General features: G+C 63.0%; 4 protein-coding genes across 8 annotated transcripts in view; 1 reads left to right on the top strand and 3 right to left on the bottom strand.

Moving 5' to 3' along the window:
• The window catches only part of PAFAH1B2 (platelet activating factor acetylhydrolase 1b catalytic subunit 2), a 457,510-nt gene that overhangs the window by 394,347 nt on the left and 47,664 nt on the right, over positions 1–15,499 (top strand). The gene's annotated exons all lie outside the window — the stretch shown is intronic.
• Positions 103–1,642, bottom strand: LOC136111504 (uncharacterized). Its single transcript, XM_065855749.2, has 4 exons — positions 1,576–1,642; positions 1,397–1,460; positions 1,182–1,308; positions 103–1,111 (listed from the first exon to the last, which is right to left on the bottom strand). Exons 2-4 carry the CDS (start codon positions 1,443–1,445, stop codon positions 190–192), a joined length of 1,098 nt encoding a protein of 365 aa, XP_065711821.1. The 5' UTR covers positions 1,446–1,460; positions 1,576–1,642; the 3' UTR covers positions 103–189.
• On the bottom strand, positions 3,200–4,861 carry APOA1 (apolipoprotein A1). The gene is made up of 4 exons (XM_065855809.2): positions 4,727–4,861; positions 4,499–4,554; positions 4,078–4,231; positions 3,200–4,004 (listed from the first exon to the last, which is right to left on the bottom strand). The coding sequence occupies exons 2-4, from the start codon at positions 4,539–4,541 to the stop codon at positions 3,407–3,409; spliced, it is 795 nt and encodes a 264-aa protein (XP_065711881.1). The 5' UTR covers positions 4,542–4,554; positions 4,727–4,861; the 3' UTR covers positions 3,200–3,406.
• SIK3 (SIK family kinase 3) overlaps positions 5,546–15,499 on the bottom strand; it is a 51,457-nt gene continuing 41,503 nt past the window's right edge. For all 5 annotated transcript variants that reach the window (XM_065855811.2, XM_065855812.2, XM_065855814.2 and 2 more), the window contains 10 exons: positions 15,103–15,253; positions 14,382–14,507; positions 14,031–14,116; positions 13,249–13,358; positions 12,463–12,811; positions 11,500–12,365; positions 8,315–8,478; positions 7,546–7,678; positions 7,240–7,397; positions 5,546–7,007 (listed from right to left, as the gene is read on the bottom strand). In XM_065855811.2, coding sequence (XP_065711883.2) covers positions 7,249–7,397; positions 7,546–7,678; positions 8,315–8,478; positions 11,500–12,365; positions 12,463–12,811; positions 13,249–13,358; positions 14,031–14,116; positions 14,382–14,507; positions 15,103–15,253 — 2,134 coding nt within the window. In that variant the 3' untranslated portion in view covers positions 5,546–7,007; positions 7,240–7,248. The remainder of the gene's footprint in view (positions 7,008–7,239; positions 7,398–7,545; positions 7,679–8,314; positions 8,479–11,499; positions 12,366–12,462; positions 12,812–13,248; positions 13,359–14,030; positions 14,117–14,381; positions 14,508–15,102; positions 15,254–15,499) is intronic.

The following is a 15,499-nucleotide window of genomic DNA, read 5'->3' as shown; positions in this document are numbered from 1 at the left end:
ACTCGGGGGCTTTGCTCTCCCCCGGGAGCAGCTGGACCTGATGCCCGCAGTTGCTGGTGCCGCGTGGCAGGTGCTGGGGCAGACACGGACACAACCAGCACATGCATCTGAAGTGACCAGTTTATTTCTGCTGCGGGGAGTTGCCACGGGCACCGGGGGACAGACGGGCGCCCCATGGCACTTGGGGACTCAGTTCTCCGGTGGCGGGACGGTGCTGAGGAAGGCGGCCACCTTGTCCCGCACCTCCCTCTCCAGCAGCTCCAGGTGATCCTCCACACCGGCAGCGCCCGAGTCCAGCTTGGCCCGCATCTCCTCCAGCCGCTGCACCAGCTGCTGCCCGAAGCTCTCCCCGACGGGCGCCGCGCGCTGCCGGAACGCCTCCAGCGTCTGTGCCACGCTGTCCTCCAGCCGCTGGGCCAGCGGGCCGAGCTGCTGCCGCAGCCCCTCGCCGTCGGCCGCCCGCCGCAGCTCCTGCACCAGCGGGCTGAGCTGGGCACGCAGCTCCTCGGCGCTGCCGGCCAGGCGGGCGCGCAGCTCCTGTGCCACCCGCTCCGTCTGCGCCGTCAGGCTCTGCAGCTGCCGCTCCAGCCCGTCCTGCGCGTCCCGCGCGTAGGGGCCGAGCCCCCGCCGCAGCTCCGCCACGCTCTGCGCCAGCTGCGCCTGCAGCTCGTCGGCCACGGGCGCCAGCCGCTCCTTCAGCGCCTCCACGCCGCCGTCGATCTGCGCCTGCAGCCGCTCGGCCTGGGCACGCAGAGTGGCCTGGGCTCCCTCGGCGTTGTCCTGCAGCGCGTCCCGTAGCTCGGCCGCGTAGGGCTCCAGCGCCCGCCGCAGCTCCCCGGCACCACGGTCCACGCGCTCCCGCAGCTCCTCGGCGTAGGGGCTCATCTTGGCCTGCAGCTGGCGGATGTTGGAGCCGATCTGCTGGTGCACCTCGTCGGCGTAGGGCGCCAGCCGTGCACGCAGCTCCTCCAGCTCGTGCCGGATCTGCTCCTTCAGGCGCTGCGAGTCCTGCGCCAGCCGCGCCTGCAGCTCCACGGCGAAGGGCACCAGCCGCCGCTGCAGGTCCTCGGCGTAGGCGTTGACACCACGCAGGTTGCTCTCCAGGAGGGTGCTGGGGACAGAGGGGACGTCAGAGCCCTGCGCTGCCCGTGCTGTGTCCCCCAGCCCGCCGCCCCACTCACTTGAGCTGTTTGGTGAGCTCGCTCTGCTGCAGCTGCTCCACCGTGTCCTTGGCATTGCTGCCCAGCTCAGTGAAATACTTCCAGAGCACACCGGCCACCTCGTCCGGGTTCACATCAGCCCGTGCCCCTGCAAAGGGACACCGGGGTTGGCACCAGAAGGGCCATACTGGGGACACCAGGTCCCCATCCCTGCTGGGGACCCGCACGTCACTCACCGGAGGCCACAAGGAGCAGCAGGACAAGGGCGGCCGCCTTGGGCGCCATGCTGAGCGGGGGTGCCTGTGGAGCACAGAGAGGTCGGGAGGGAGCCCCGGGGCCAGCAGCCCCCCAGCCCCCTGTGTCCCTGGAGCTGGAGGTGGCGCAGCCACCAGCTGTCCCCAGCGCAGCCGCTCACCTGCGCTGCCGCCAGGTGCGGTACCTGATGTGCCGGGAGAGCTCGGCCGCTATTTATGCAGCTGAGCAGCCTCGGTGGCTTCCACGCAGGCCTGTGACAGTGACACCGGGCTTGGACTTTAGCAAGGTTGTGACGTGGAAGTGCCTGATGTGCACACAGCCCTGACATCACCCGTGTCCCTGCTGTCATCCACAGCCCTGACATCACCCAGGTCCCTGCCGTCACCCGCAACCCTCATGTCACCCACAGCCCTGGTGTAACCCACAGCCCTGCCAGCTCCCGGTGCGGTGCCAGGGGCCCGGGCAGAGCGGGGATGTGGGGTGCACGGGCACGCCATGGTGAGCCCGTCCTGCAGGCAGGGACCCAGGGCCAGAATGGACAGCATGGGGCAGCCCCCAGCTCCAGCGATGGCCGCAGCGGTGTGCGGTCCCTGGGATGCGCGGCGTGGCATGGATGGGGTCTGGGGACGCTGTGATGGGTGCACAGGGACATGTCAGAGTGTGTACGTGCAGGACAGCATCGCCCCCTCCAAAATCACCTTGGGAACAGCCAGGGCCCCCCAGGCAGGGGATGCTGCACTGTCCCGGTGCCACCGACCCATGGTGGCCATGGGGACCCTGCGTGTCCCAGCCCAGCCCACCCGTGCCCTGCGGAGCTGCTGCGGTTGACGTGTCCCACGGGGCGAAGGGCAGGGCAGGGAGCAGCAGGCGATGCCAAGGTCCAAAGAGCCCTTGTGGTTCCCCATGGCCGGAGGGGACAGCTCAGCCACCCCGTCCCGCCCCATCGCGCCCGATGCCGCTGGGTGTCCCCGTCCCCTCGTGCTGCCCATGCCCACGCCAGCCCCGTGCCCGCTCCCCGTCCCCCCCTCCCCGGGACACCTCAAAGCCAACATAGGCAGCCAACAAGCTCCAAACGCTTTATTCCAGCCAGGACAGTTTCACCAAGAAACCATCTAGAAACGGGGTTTGTCCAAGTCATTCCGCGCTCTGACAACACGACGGAACACGGGGTCGGCTGCGGCTGAGGATGTTACGGGTGTTGTGCGACCACAGCAGAACAAAGAGCGCACAGCACACGTTCCCTCACAAACACGGGAATGAGGGGCCGGTCCCACCCCAAACAGCCGCTCACGGAGGGCAAGGGCTCGCTCAGCAAACACCCAGAGGAAAACCGCCCGCCGAGGCGCAGGCGAGGGCTCCCGGCCCGGGAAGGCTCCCCCGCCGGGTCCCAATGGATCGGGGGCTCACTCACAGCCCCTGCTCCCGGACCAAGGGGGTTCAGGGGGTCCCGTTCACAGCCCCTCGGGTCCTGCTGTGGCCACATTGAGCTGGGCAGGACCTTCCCAGCTCCTCTGGGCACCTCCTTGTCTATTGACTGGGGTCCTGTCCCCCTGTTCCCACAGCCCAGGAGCCACTGCGGGGGGACGGGACTGTCACTGTCACCGCCTTGGCACCAACCCGGGTGTGTGTGAGGACAGGGACAGGGGGACACACAAGGCGACAAAGAGCCACCATTGGCAGCTGCCGATCTCATCGGGGCATGTGCAACTGTCCCCTCCTCCCCGGTCCCCATCCCCCCGCCCAGGCCCCCCGCCAGCATCCACTGCAAAGACCGAGAGCTCCAATAACTTAAGTCAGGTTTATTTGACAAAAGGCTGGCAAAGCGGAGACCAACGCCGGTTCAGGGAGGGGAGGCAGCGGGAGGGGAGCAGAGGGGGCCCCAGGGAGGCCCCCCAGGGTTGTCCCGGCCCGGGGCTCCCGAGGCTCATCCCCAGAGCCCCCGGGGGCTGCGGGAGGGGGTCGGGGCCGTCCCTGGCCCGCCGGCCGGCGGCTCAGGCCACACTCTTCTGGAAGTCGTCCAGGAGGGCGATGATGCGGGTCTTGAGGCTCTCGGCGTAGGGCGTCAGGCGCTCCTTGAAGTCCTGCGCCAGCGGGGTCAGCTTCTCGCGCAGGTTGCCCAGGTGCTCCACCACCTTGGCCTGGTACTCGGCGGCCTGCGGGATGCCCTTGTCGCGGATCTCCTCCAGCTTCTGGCTCAGCTTCTGGCGCAGCTCGTCGCTGTAGGGCGCCAGGTTCTTGCGCAGCTCCTCCACGTGCCCGCGCAGCCGGTCCCGCGCCTCCTCAGCCACCGGCGTCAGCCGCTCCTGCACCAGCTCCACCTTCTGCTTGGTGATGTCCTTCAGCTCCTGCGCCAGCGGCACCAGGCGCTGCCGGTACTGCTCCAGCTCCTCCGTCCACTTGGCCGAGAACTGGTCCAGGAAGGGCCGGATCTTCTCCTTCACCTCCTCGAGGTCCTTGCTGAGCTCCTGGCGCAGGCTCTCGGTGTCCTTCAGCCACATCTCCCGCACCTCCTTGTAGTAGGGGGTCACGTCCTCGCGCAGCTTGGCCAGGGCGGCGGACAGCGTGTCCAGGTTGTCGGTCAGCTTCAGGCTGCGGGGAGGGCAGGGGGGTCACGCACGGCGCCCGGGACCCCCCGCCGGCCCCACACACGCCCCCCACTTACTCCAGCTGTTTGCCCACGGCAGAGGACTCAAACTGGGTGATGGCATCCTTGCCGCTGGCCTTCACGGTCTCCAGGTACACGTCCACCATGTCCCGGAGCCGGTCCAGGGGCGCCTGGGGCTCATCGTGCTGCCAGAAGGAGCGGGCCTGGGTGCCTGCGGGGAGAGCCGGGTGCTCAGGACAGACAGACGGCGGGACAGCGGTGGGGACAGCCCCAGCTCTGGTGCCCCCAGGGACCTGCCCGGCTCAGGGGGGACCCGGGAGCCGCTCAGCTGCAGCCGGACTCGCAAGCGCTTGGCAAGGCAGCCGCTTCAGCAGCCGCGCGTGGGGCTGGGCTGCCCCGTCCCGTCCCGTCCCATCCCATCCCAGGGGGTTTCAGCCACTGCCGCCCCCGCCCCAACCGCCGCCGCGTTCGGACGTACCCATCAGGCAGAGCAGGGCGAGGGCCACCACCACGGCTCTCATCTTGGCGCTGAACCTGGGGGCAGAGCGAGAGAGTTGGGTGGGGAGGCAGAAGCAGAGCCCCCCGCCCCGGCTCGAGGGGTCCCCGCGGCGCTGGAGGCTGCGGGACGGCTGCGCCCCCGCCCGTGCCACGGCGTCCCGGCGGTGCCGTGGGGCTCGGGAGCTGCCGGAGCAGCCCGGGCTCTCACCGGCTCTGTCCCGTCGCTGCTGTGCTGCTGCTCGTCCCGTCTGAGCCGCGGCGTCCCTGCCGCCGCTATTTATGCCGGAGTGGGCAGTTCCCGGTGAGATAAGCCAGCGCCTCAGCCCAAGAACTCGCTCCCCGGCGCGGCCCATGTGGCGCTGAGGGTTCAAGGATCGGGCGCGTGGGCCAGCGCGGTGGTTTGGCAGCCCCGGCACACGGGGCTCCCGGCGGGACGCGGCTCTCCGGCCAAGGAGCCTGTTTACGCCGCTGCTGACCCAGATTCCTGCTGGCCGGGGCCCCTCGGCAGCCCCCGGGGATTGGCCGCCAGCCCGGGGACAGGGTTTATACCCGCAGGGATTCGGCCCAACGTGCCCAAACCCCACGTCCTCCGCTCACCGTCACCGCTGCTCCCAGCACCCCCGTCCCGCTGCGCCCTCCCCTCAAAGCTCAGCCCAGCAGAGCCCAGCCCGGCTCAGCACCAAAACCCCCTCAGCCGAAGCCAAACCAAAGCGGCACCAGCCCAAGGACCCGCAGGAATCAGCACACAGGGCTGAGCCTGGGGTTTCGGGGGGGTCTCCAGCCTCATGTGTCACCCCCGGGCAAGCCGGGCTTTGGGAGGACACGCTTAATGCCCTGGGTGTGACCTGTAGCCCCACAGCTCACGCCCGCAGACGGACGGGGAGGCTGCGGCAGAGCCGGCCGCGCTCCGGCGCCACAGCAAACCCCACGGAGCCGGCGCGAGGAGCCATGGCACCCTGAGCTTCCGGCCCCGGCGCCGTGGGGCTGCTGCGCCGGCCCCGAGCAACCAGGCAAACAGGAGGCGAGGGAAGATCAGCATCATGGTTTTATTTGTCATGATCCCACTGTCCAACTAATTGACGAGTTGCAAGTGACCCACAAAAAAAATGGACTGAAGATTTACCGAAACTTTCTTTTTTTAGTCCAACATAAATGAGGAAGAAAAAAAAAATACTTCTGACATTTCCAAAAAACAGAAATAATAGCAAAGTATATTAATATACATTCAACATATACTGCGCGTATTGATTACTACAATACAAAGCCATGATAAAAAAGTGTGGTACTGCGATGGCACGGTCAAGCGAGTCCCTGCTGTTCCGGGCGCTGCTGCGGGGCGGCCGTCGGCTCTCCCAGAAATACAGTGTCATGTAAACAAAAGGAACCCAAGCAAGGGGCCGGAGCGAGAGCCTCCGCGCCCGACCCCCTCTGCCGCCGTGGGAGCGCGGGCGCCGCGCCGGCCCCGGGGGAGGCAGCGGCGAGGGGGGCAGAGGCGCCCCTGCCGCGCTGGTTTCGCGTGTCCTTCTGTGCAAATTCAGGAGGGCTGGGTGAGCTTTCGTTTGTGGGTTTTTTTTTTGTTGTTTTGTTTTTTTATTAAAAAAAAACGATTCCAGAAAAGTGTCGCTAAGAAGTGGAGCTACGGGTTGTGAGGTCCCAAAGGCGACGGTGAGCCCCGGTGCTCCCGAAGCCCGGCGGGGGCCGCGCTCTGCCCCCCGAGGAGAGCGCGGGAAGAAGGACACGGAGGAGATCTACAGGGCTGAATGCACACAGGAGACAGCACTGGCGCCACTGGCACGAGAGAGAAACCAGCCACAAGTACAATGTCATCGGAAGAAATAAAATACTTTGAACAAAAGGTGCAAGTCACAATTCATATAGAACAGAATCTAGTTAAAAATTTCTCTCAAACAGAAATTCCTTTTGCCTTTTATTAATAACAATAATAATAAAACAACATTTACCAAAAAAACAATTCCTACATGATCAGGAGGAGAAGCCAAGAAAACAAAGAAAAAGAAAATCTGTCTTCCCTACGTGAAGCCGGGAAAAATGAACCGGCAGGCGGGCCGGGCTGGGCGGGGGGGACCCTCCGCAGCGAGAGGGGCCAGGAGCAGACAGAGATGAGACAGAAGCGTATTGCACCAGGGCGGGCCCCGCGCCCCCAGCTCGGGGGCTCAGGAGCGGGGACAGCGTGGCCTCAGCAGCGGCTCTGGGTCCCCCTCGCTCCGAACCACACGGCGCTCGGGCTCCGGGAATCCTCTGCCCACCTGCAGGACTCGGGGTTCCGGTTATTTCGGTGGTAGCTGGACTCACAGGCAAATGTGGCAAAACCGAAAGGAACGGAAGGAACAGCACACTGGATGAACGGATGCTGAGGAAAGGGGCCATGGTATTCCAGTTAGTCAGAAATACTACGGCAATTTGGCGCAATGCTGCTAGATACTGTTGGTTTAAAATGGACCTTTTCGTTTCAAAGCTGTACACAAAACCTGCAAGAGACGAGAAGCAGAGGCGTTAGGAGACACCGGGAACAGCCGCTCTGCTCCCGCAGATCTCCACTGTGGAACGTGCAGCTGCGGCCCCGCAGGGACAGCTCAGAGCTGACGGCGGTTCCCCGGGAGCCAGGGGATGGGGAGGCACCAAAGTCAGGCCAACAGGCCCCTGGGGCAGCACGGAGCAACCCTGGGTGCGCAGCTGGGAAGAGAAGGCGCCAATACTCACTCCCTGGGGTTACACCCCGGCCTGCTCCATCCCAAAGGGCACCTCCGGGTGCTTGTAGCTCAGCAGGACGTCCGTAATACACGTGGCTGGGTAGCAGGTGTTGAGATGCTGGCTGCCGTCGCCCAGGTGCTCTTGACCTTCCAAACTCTCCCCACACTCTGCAAATCGGAGAACAGCATCACAGGTTGCACTGGGAGATCGGGGGAGCCTCAGCTGCCGCGTGGGGACCGGGCCAGCACGTCGCCCCACGTTCCTGCGGGAAGCCCAGACCCCCAGCGCCCCGCGCCAGGTGTCACAGGTGCTCACCCTCGCTGTCCCTGTCGCGCAGCTGCTGGCTGGCCATGAGCGACGACTGGCTGAGGACGGCGTCGGACATCCGAGCAGAGCTCAGCGCTTTTCCTGCCATTAAACTCATTCCAGGCAAGTTATCTAATTGCACCTGCGGAGACAGCAGGACACGCGTCACTGGGGGCTCGGGACGGGGTGCCCCGCTGCTCCCATACAAGCCTGCAGCGAGGGGCCAAAGTACAAGGAAAAACTGTACATGAGCAACATGCAGGCAGCGTCCCCTCAGCACAGACTGAGCCCCTTCCAGAGCTACGCTGCACTAACCAGGGAACAGCCCTTCGCTGTGGCAAAGAACACAGCAGGATCGTGGCAGGACAGTTCCCCACGGACCATAACACGGGGAAAGTGGAGCAGCTGCTCGCTGCTCAGTCAAGGCCTGAGCTTGTCTAAGCTTATTTAGCAGCACTGCAGAGCCCAAACCTGGGCTTAGTGTGTGCAGAGCCTCCTGTGGCCCAGCCAGGCCTGGGGCAGCCCTGGCTCTTTCACAGAAGGACCGTGCAGGAAAAACATGAGACGCTGCGGCACAGCCCTGGGCTGAGCCCGGAGCCGAGGGGCACCCTGTGGAGGTCCCTGCTAAACGTTCTGAGTGTTACACTGACTTGATGTGCTGAGTGAAGTGTCCCCACGGCTTTTCAGTGCCAGCAGCCCTGCAGAGCAGGACGCCGCCAGTCTGCGTGACACCCTGCGCGTCCCCACACCCCGCCGGGCAGAGGGTCTGCAAACCTACGTAGGCATCGTCGCTGTTCTGGATGGTGTGGTGTCTCTGCAGCGTGCGGGGCCGCGGGTGCTCGCTGGAGGCGGGTCGCACGGGGTAGCCCAGCCCGTTGTGGTCAGGCACCTGCATGGCTTGGCTGGGGGAACTCCTGTCCATGCAGTTCCCTACGATGGACTCTTGAAAACCAGACAAGACAAAGGGCAGATTAGTGCAAGGACCCTGCAGATCTTGTCACCACACGGCACCGCGGAGCTGTGGGTCTGAGACGTGATGCGGTGCTTGGGCAAGAGTGTCCCTCCAGCACCAACGACCCCAAATGATCTCCGTGCCAGCTGCCTCTGGTCGTGGCGATAAGAGAGGCTGAGAGCAGAGGACCAGGAGCGGCGCAGCGGGGGAGCAGAGCTCTGACCCCTCCGCCAGCCCCAGCGCGCCCTGCGCTGCCCGCAGCGTTTCACAAGAGCACGGGGAGCAGCCTCCCCCCAACCTCCACCTCGGGACGTTCCAGCAGGGCCCCCTGGCAATTGCAAGCAACTTAATCTTGCTGGAGGAGCTGGCCGGGAGGTTTGCTTTTATCAGATGACTTCTCCCTGCCCTCCTACAATCTGGCTGTAGGAGCGCACGAGTGTTCTGCCTGGCAAAGTCCATCTGCACCGCAAGCTCTTGTGACCGGGGGTAAAGGCTACATTCCAATGGAGCAAAACCTCCCGTCATCAAGTACATGATGTTTTGAATAAAGTCCTGAGCTATGGAGAAGCCTATCGCTGGGCCCGGTGCACGTCAACAGCTCACTCCCGGTGAGTCGTCCTGCGGAGCACAAACACGCGGACGTGGCCACCAGGGCTAGGGAGGTGTCCTGAGGTGACAGTGCCGCGGGAGGTGACCCCCTGCCGCACCGGGACTCTCCAGCTCCTGCGAAACGCCAGAAGGATGCTCCCCACAGAGTCCTGGCTGCAGGGTCAGCAGGATGGGTACGAGCCCCTGTCCCCGCAGCAGTGGGTCCCCGAGCAGGGCTCGCACAGTGGCCCTGCTGCCCTTCCTCCCGCGGACACGGGCAGGAGCCTCCCCCGGCTTTGCACAACCGCGGGGTTACACGCGGTTAACAGCCGCTTTCCCGGCAGCGCGAGGAGGAAAACATGAGGTCAGCGGTGCCACCCACACGCTGCCGGACGCCGCTCCAGCTGGGGGAACGGTGATCGGGCCGCAGCTCCTCCAGCTCCATGCGGCTCCTGTCCTCGCCCTGAGCTCGCTCCGGCAGCAGAGCCTCTTGCCCCACATCCATGGGGACGGGGTCCCTCCGTGGGGCGCAGCGTGTGGCGCTGGCACCGCGGCAGGATGCCGCTGCCAGCTCGGCTCCAGCAGCGCCCGGCCAGGCCGCTTTCCCACGGGCAGTGTTCCCAGCCCCGGCTGCAGCAGAACTGGAGCAGAGCTGCTCAAAGGCGGTTTAGTCACAGCCTAAACACAGATTGGGCCTGCACTCTCACAGCCTCCAGCAGATGCTCAAGAGACGAGCCAGGACTTCTGATCAGGGCCAGCGCAGTCCCTTGGAAAGCACAAACGCTCCCCAGCCACCGCAAAGTTACACCCCGCTCTAGGGAAACGCACGTGGTGAGCTGGGGCAGAAGATGCCATGCTCCCTGTCTTCAGAGAAGCTGCCATCTCGTGACACAGTTTCGGGCAACGCTGGGAAAGGCGGGGACATGGTTGAGCAGGCCCAGCCACCAGCAGCACCGCCTGGGGCCATGCGGGGCCAGGACAGGCCACCCCTGGGTGCCAGGGCTGTGCCACACGTGCGCAGGACGCCAGGGCGCTCGGGGCTCGCACAGCGAGCTGCTGCAGCATTTGGTTCTGATTCCACACGTTATCGCAGCCAGGAGGAAGGCAACATGAGCAGTTTACTACCCGAGGCCCCACACAGCCCTGTCAGAGGGCTTACACAACACTATTTGTAAACATTTACTTGTTTTTACTCGTTTACAGAGGCTTGCGGTCTAAAGTCCTTTTCCCTTGTGTAACCGGTTCTAGCAGCACCAGTACGGGGCAGAAATTTATCTTCTGACTTCATTAGATCCTGTTGTTCACCTAACGGTTTATGATCTTAAGACACAGACTCTCGATTTGGTGCAAAACACCTCCACACTTTCCAAACTCTGCCTAAGCTGGGGCGATTCTTCCCTTTTCTGCTTCAAGCGAGGCAATGAAATGGAGGCCCGAGAGCAAACACATCAGTAACCAATGGTTAAGAGCAGCCGGGAGAAGCCGTGCCCCGTCCCTCCCCTGCTCTGGGCGCACGGCTCAGCCCAGGAGCCCGTTCCAAGCCGGTCCTTTCCCAACAAAGCCGCTGTGTCCCCAGACAAAGCCGCGCTGGGACAACGCTCCTCTGCGCCAGGGCCAAGCTGGTGGCTCCAGAGCAGCAGAACGCGGTGCTGCCGTGAATACTGATGCGCACAGCTCAGCATGGGCAGCCTCTCTTCAAACCCTCCTCGTGAGGGACTAGGATGGCATTTTTGCTCCTGTAAGGCCTGTAGTTAAAGCTTGGTCAGGAATTTCCCTCTCCCGCAGCGCACCGCTGCCCACGCAGCCACCGAGGAGCACAGGCGCGACTGCTTCCAAGCAGCAGGAAAGGTCTGCGGAGCCTCGTGGCAAGTTTAAACTCTGTGTCCTCAGAACCAGCCCCTCCCAGCTCAAACTGGGTCTCGCTGCCGCTTCCCAAAGCACCAGAGGAGCTGCTGCAAGGCGGCCTTGGCCACAAAACGTTTGCCACTGCTCACACCGTGCCCGGTTGTGGAAGCCCCAGCAACGCCCGGACTTGGAGGTCTGTTTTTGATAGAAGGAACACAGCATTGTGTTTCTAGCACTTGTTTACAAGGAAGGAGGAACATCACAAGGATAAACACCCGAGCAGCGCTCAGCGCCTCTGGAATACACAGCACGCTGGCCCGGGGCTTCACCTGCCTGCACAAGTAGGTCAGGCTCCAAAGAGAAGCAGCCGGTCGGGCTCCCCTCTTATTTAACGCTGTTTGTTAGACAGACTCTGCCTGCAATTTCCTCAAAGCCACAAAAGCCTAGAAGAATCTAGGTAATCCGTGCTATGCGAAACATGCCAGGGAGCCGTGGCGTGCCGGGCAGCGTCCTGCGCGGGAGGCAGGGGCCGGCGGCCGGCACGGGGAGCGGCAGCGACGCGAGCAGAGCAGCCTTACCTCTGCTGGGCACCTTACTCCTGCTGAATCCAGCAGCGGGCTGATGTCTGTACTGCTGCGGCCCCAGCTCCTGCGCGGGATTAGCAGTTCCTAGCAAGGAGTCGGGGTCCCCGTGCCCTCCTGCGCTGACGAGCAGAGAGGAGTCGTGGCCACCTTTGGTCAACGTGTTTGGGCTCTTAGTGTCTGGAAAGCTGTCCCTGGCCCCCTCGCAGGCGCAGTCCTCCTCCATGCTCTCCGAGTGGAACAGGGCCGGCTGGTGCGCGTAGCCGTGCGGCGCCACGGGCGCGGGGACCTGCTGCAGACATTCCTGCACCCGCATTTTTAAGAGGTGCTGGGGGTTGTTCTGCGGGTGGTAGGCGTCAGCGCTCTGATAAGGCAAAGACAAGGACTGGCGCTCCGAGAGGTTCTGGCCCACGCTGGTGCCCATGTTCCCAGCATCCCCTTGACTCATGTGCCTGAACAACTCTTGGAATTCTTGCTGCTGCTGCCGCCGTTTGATGAGCTGTGCAAATTCTGCCTGGGGCAGCCGCATGTCCGTGTGCCCCGTGAGCGAGTGCCGGGGGGAGAGCAGTCCTTGGAGGATGTGCGGTACCTGCTGGTGTCGGCTGTAGTCGGGGGGCGTTGGGGACAACAGTGCTTGCTGTAGTGCCGATGCGGTGTAGTGCTGCTGCTGCTGATGTGCGTTCTGAGGGAAGCCGGGATACTGGTCGAGCTGCGGGACTTTGAGAGCTTGCTGAGCCGGGGGGAACGCGACTCCTCCGGATGGGTTGTAGTTGCTGGGGGAAACGCGAGGCTGCTCTGGGAACAGGTGGGGGTGTAAGTGCACCTGGTCGTAGTTGGTGGGGGGATATCTGTTCACGTTCAGACTGTGAAGAACAGGAAAGAACAAGTGAGTGTGCTGCGGCGGCTCAGCTGGGTGCGCTGGCTGCCTTTGCTCAGCAGGCTCCCCGCCGCGGGCCTCACCTGTGCGACTCGGCACTGTCGGCGCTGAGCTGCTTGGACAGCTGGCGGTGGCCGTAGCTGAGCGAGGCCATGAGGCTGGCGCGGTGCTGCAGCTGGAGCTGGCCGGCGCCGGGGCTGAGCGGCACAGCCCGCGCGTGCGAGGACAGGCCCTGCGCGGCCCCCGGCAGCAGGCTGCTGCCCACCATGTCACCGGGCTCCTGCACCTGGATGGTGACCTGCTGGGGCTGCGGCTGCTGCTGCAGGGCCAGGCACGTCAGCCCCATGGCCGGGGGCGGGGAGCAGTTACCAGACTGCGGGAACATGGTGCTGTGGGACGGCATCCCTTGGAACTGGGACTGGGACGTGGCACCTATGAGCAACAAAGACTCTTAGCACCCACGCCAGGGCCCGGGAGCGAGATCTGCCCCGCTGCTGGGCCATACTGGGAGTCCCAGTATGGGTGGCGAGGACAGCACCTCCCGACTGCTCCATCACGCTGTGCCAGCGTGCAAAGGTCATGGCTGCAGCCCTCACACAAAAACAGAAACAAAGCGGAGTTGACAGTGATTTGCAAAAGCCTGAGAATATCAGCACTTCCTCCCCGCCCCCGGGAGCGATAGTGAGGATCTCATGACAAGAAACCCAACAGCACATTCCAGCTGGCAGCTCCTCACGGGTGCTCGGTAACACCAGCCCTTGCTGCCAGATGAGGAATCCTGCACATCAGCAGCAAACCGCACAAGGACTGGGCCGTGGCGGGGGGAACCAGAGCCCCCGGCACCCCCCGCTGGTTTCCCAGGGTCTTACCGTGGGGCTGGAGCACGCTGCTGCTCACGGGGGGCGGGCTGCTGTTGGGCTGCCTGAACAGATGGTTATTGGGGTGGTTCGGGGGCGGGCTGGACGGCTGGATCCGTAACCTGCACCGGGAAACATGCACCTTCTCGTCATGCCCGCTCCTCATTCCGATGCCCTTTCAGCTGTGAGAGCTGACGCCAAACACTGTGTTTCTCTTGTTTTAAGGAAAGGCCACAGGGCCCTTGTTTGGGACCCCCAGCTCTCCACTGCCCAGCTTCTCTTCCGAGAGCCACCCCACTGTGCAGGTCACACCAATTCTGAGCACAAATGGGTGGTTACACCAGACACTCGGGACAGGACAGCGCAGGCTCGGCTCCTGCCTGCCTCTGGCCACTGAGAAACCTCCCTCTGTCCCTGCAGAACTCAGCTGCAGCCCAGGACCGTCACCCAACCAGAGCCTGGAAAGGTGCAACAAGTCCAGCAGCAACCCCGAGCAGAAAGACAGAAACCGGCTACCAAAAGCAATACATTTTCAAGGCGGTCAAAAGACAGAACTGTCACTCATGTTCAAAGCGGATTTGTGCCTTTGAATGGTGTTTCTCTGCTTCTGAAAGCCCTTCAGACAGAAAGCAGCTAAAAGGACCAGGCACGCTCACCTGGGAACTGGCTGTGCCAGTTTTAACTTCATACACTTCAAACCCAGCCCCGGACTCCCCAGCGTGCGTTAGCTCATCCCTGGGCTCGAGTAAGAGTAAAACCCATTCCCCAGAGCTCTCCTGAAGCAGTTTCTGTACCTCTGAAGCTGGTGAGTGAGCAGAGCTGGCTGGTTTTCACAGGGAGCTTGCAAGGGTGGAGAAGGCTGGGGCGGCCGGATACAGTCCTGAACCAGGCACCAGAAAACAACAAGTGTTTGCAATCAGTAGCGTCTCAGCCGGGAACTTCAGAAAACATTGATTGGTGAAGCAGGACGTATCCAGACTGAGCCAAGGGTCAGGCCCTGCCACAGCTCTGCAAACACCAGTGCTCACGTCCTTCAGGCTCGCTTCTCCCTGCAGCGAGCCCAGCAACCCAGCCGCCCCCTCGATCCCCGGGGCCCGCGCAGCAGCTGCACGCAGCGCACAACACACGGCTACGGCCTCCAGTACCTGAATCTGCTGATGAAGAATCTGGTGGTGCTGCTCCTGCTGGTACAACATGTGCTGCTGCTGCGTCTTCTCCAGCGTCCTCTCGTCCATGTGCCCGCCATACATCTTCTGAAGCTGCTCGCACTCCTGCAACGAGTCCAGCACACCCCCCAGTGACCCTTTCCTGCACCGCACAGCTGCTGAACGAAAAGGCAGCCAAGGCAGCCAGTCAAGAGAGCCTCATCCATCTCATCTGACAGAATCGGGTGTGGAATAACACGGCAGAACAGAAACAGGTGCACACGACACCAAGCTGATACCATCGTGTTCCCTTCAAAATGCAAGCGCAGAGCTCTAGTAAGGAAAGGAGCATCTCATGTATCTACTGTGCTGTGAGGTGAAGCTCCCCCCTCCTAGGGCTGAATCCCGCTCAAGCCATTGCTAAGACATGGGCTGGCTGTGCAGGAACAGCATACGGTGTACCGCAAGCTCTGGGGGGAGGGATCAGCACCTGGCGGCTCCCCAGAAAAGGGGGGGAGCCCCCAGGAGAACAGCATGTGCGTTAGGAGCATGCTCAGCAGGGCTGCAGCACACACTGAGGGGAGCAGCTCCCGGGCTGGACCATCACTGAGTGTCCTCAGCCGTTAGCAGTTAAGATTTGGCCTTTTGCTTCCCGCAGCACAAGGCTGAGACACTAAAGAGCCCTTGCACAGGCTGCGCTGGGGTCAGCACTGTCCTTTACCTGCTGCAGCTGTTTGATGCTGCTGTTATTGCCCATCTTCTCCAGGTGGGCTTTGAAAGCCTGGATGCTGGCAGCACCATCGGAGAAGCGCCGGACCGGGGAGAAGCGTTCGGTGGGGAGATGCAGCGTGTTTGAGTCCTTGTAAATAGAACTGAACACATGGAGAAGCGGGTTAGTGAGGCTAAAAACCAAACTCCAGTACAGAGACATGTAATTTACAGCAGCTGTGCCAAGTTCTACCTGCCCACTCACCCAGAATAAATCACATTTCGGGTCAAGAAAAAGTACCATAATCACCATGAACTGGAAACAGGATAACCAAGGATCCTGGGTGCCTGGGCAGATAAGTGTGCTTTCAGGTTGGAGAGGACTCAGCCACAAACCAGATTCCAAATGG

This window comes from Patagioenas fasciata, chromosome 24, assembly GCF_037038585.1.
Source record: "Patagioenas fasciata isolate bPatFas1 chromosome 24, bPatFas1.hap1, whole genome shotgun sequence".
NCBI classification, from domain to species: Eukaryota; Metazoa; Chordata; class Aves; order Columbiformes; family Columbidae; genus Patagioenas; species Patagioenas fasciata.
This window is presented reverse-complemented; position numbering and strand designations above follow the sequence as displayed.

Bases quoted from the DNA above. Each gene is read 5' to 3' on its own strand.
- APOA1 (XM_065855809.2), bottom strand. From the start codon at position 4,541: ATGAGAGCCGTGGTGGTGGCCCTCGCCCTGCTCTGCCTGATGG. The intron at 4,232-4,498 runs GTACGTCCGAAC...CTCTCCCCGCAG, and splicing joins CGCCCTGCTCTGCCTGATGG to GCACCCAGGCCCGCTCCTTC. The intron at 4,005-4,077 runs GTAAGTGGGGGG...CCCTCCCCGCAG, and splicing joins GCCGTGGGCAAACAGCTGGA to CCTGAAGCTGACCGACAACC.
- LOC136111504 (XM_065855749.2), bottom strand. From the start codon at position 1,445: ATGGCGCCCAAGGCGGCCGCCCTTGTCCTGCTGCTCCTTGTGGCCTCC. The intron at 1,309-1,396 runs GTGAGTGACGTG...GTCCCTTTGCAG, and splicing joins GCTGCTCCTTGTGGCCTCCG to GGGCACGGGCTGATGTGAAC. The intron at 1,112-1,181 runs GTGAGTGGGGCG...CTCTGTCCCCAG, and splicing joins GAGCTCACCAAACAGCTCAA to CACCCTCCTGGAGAGCAACC.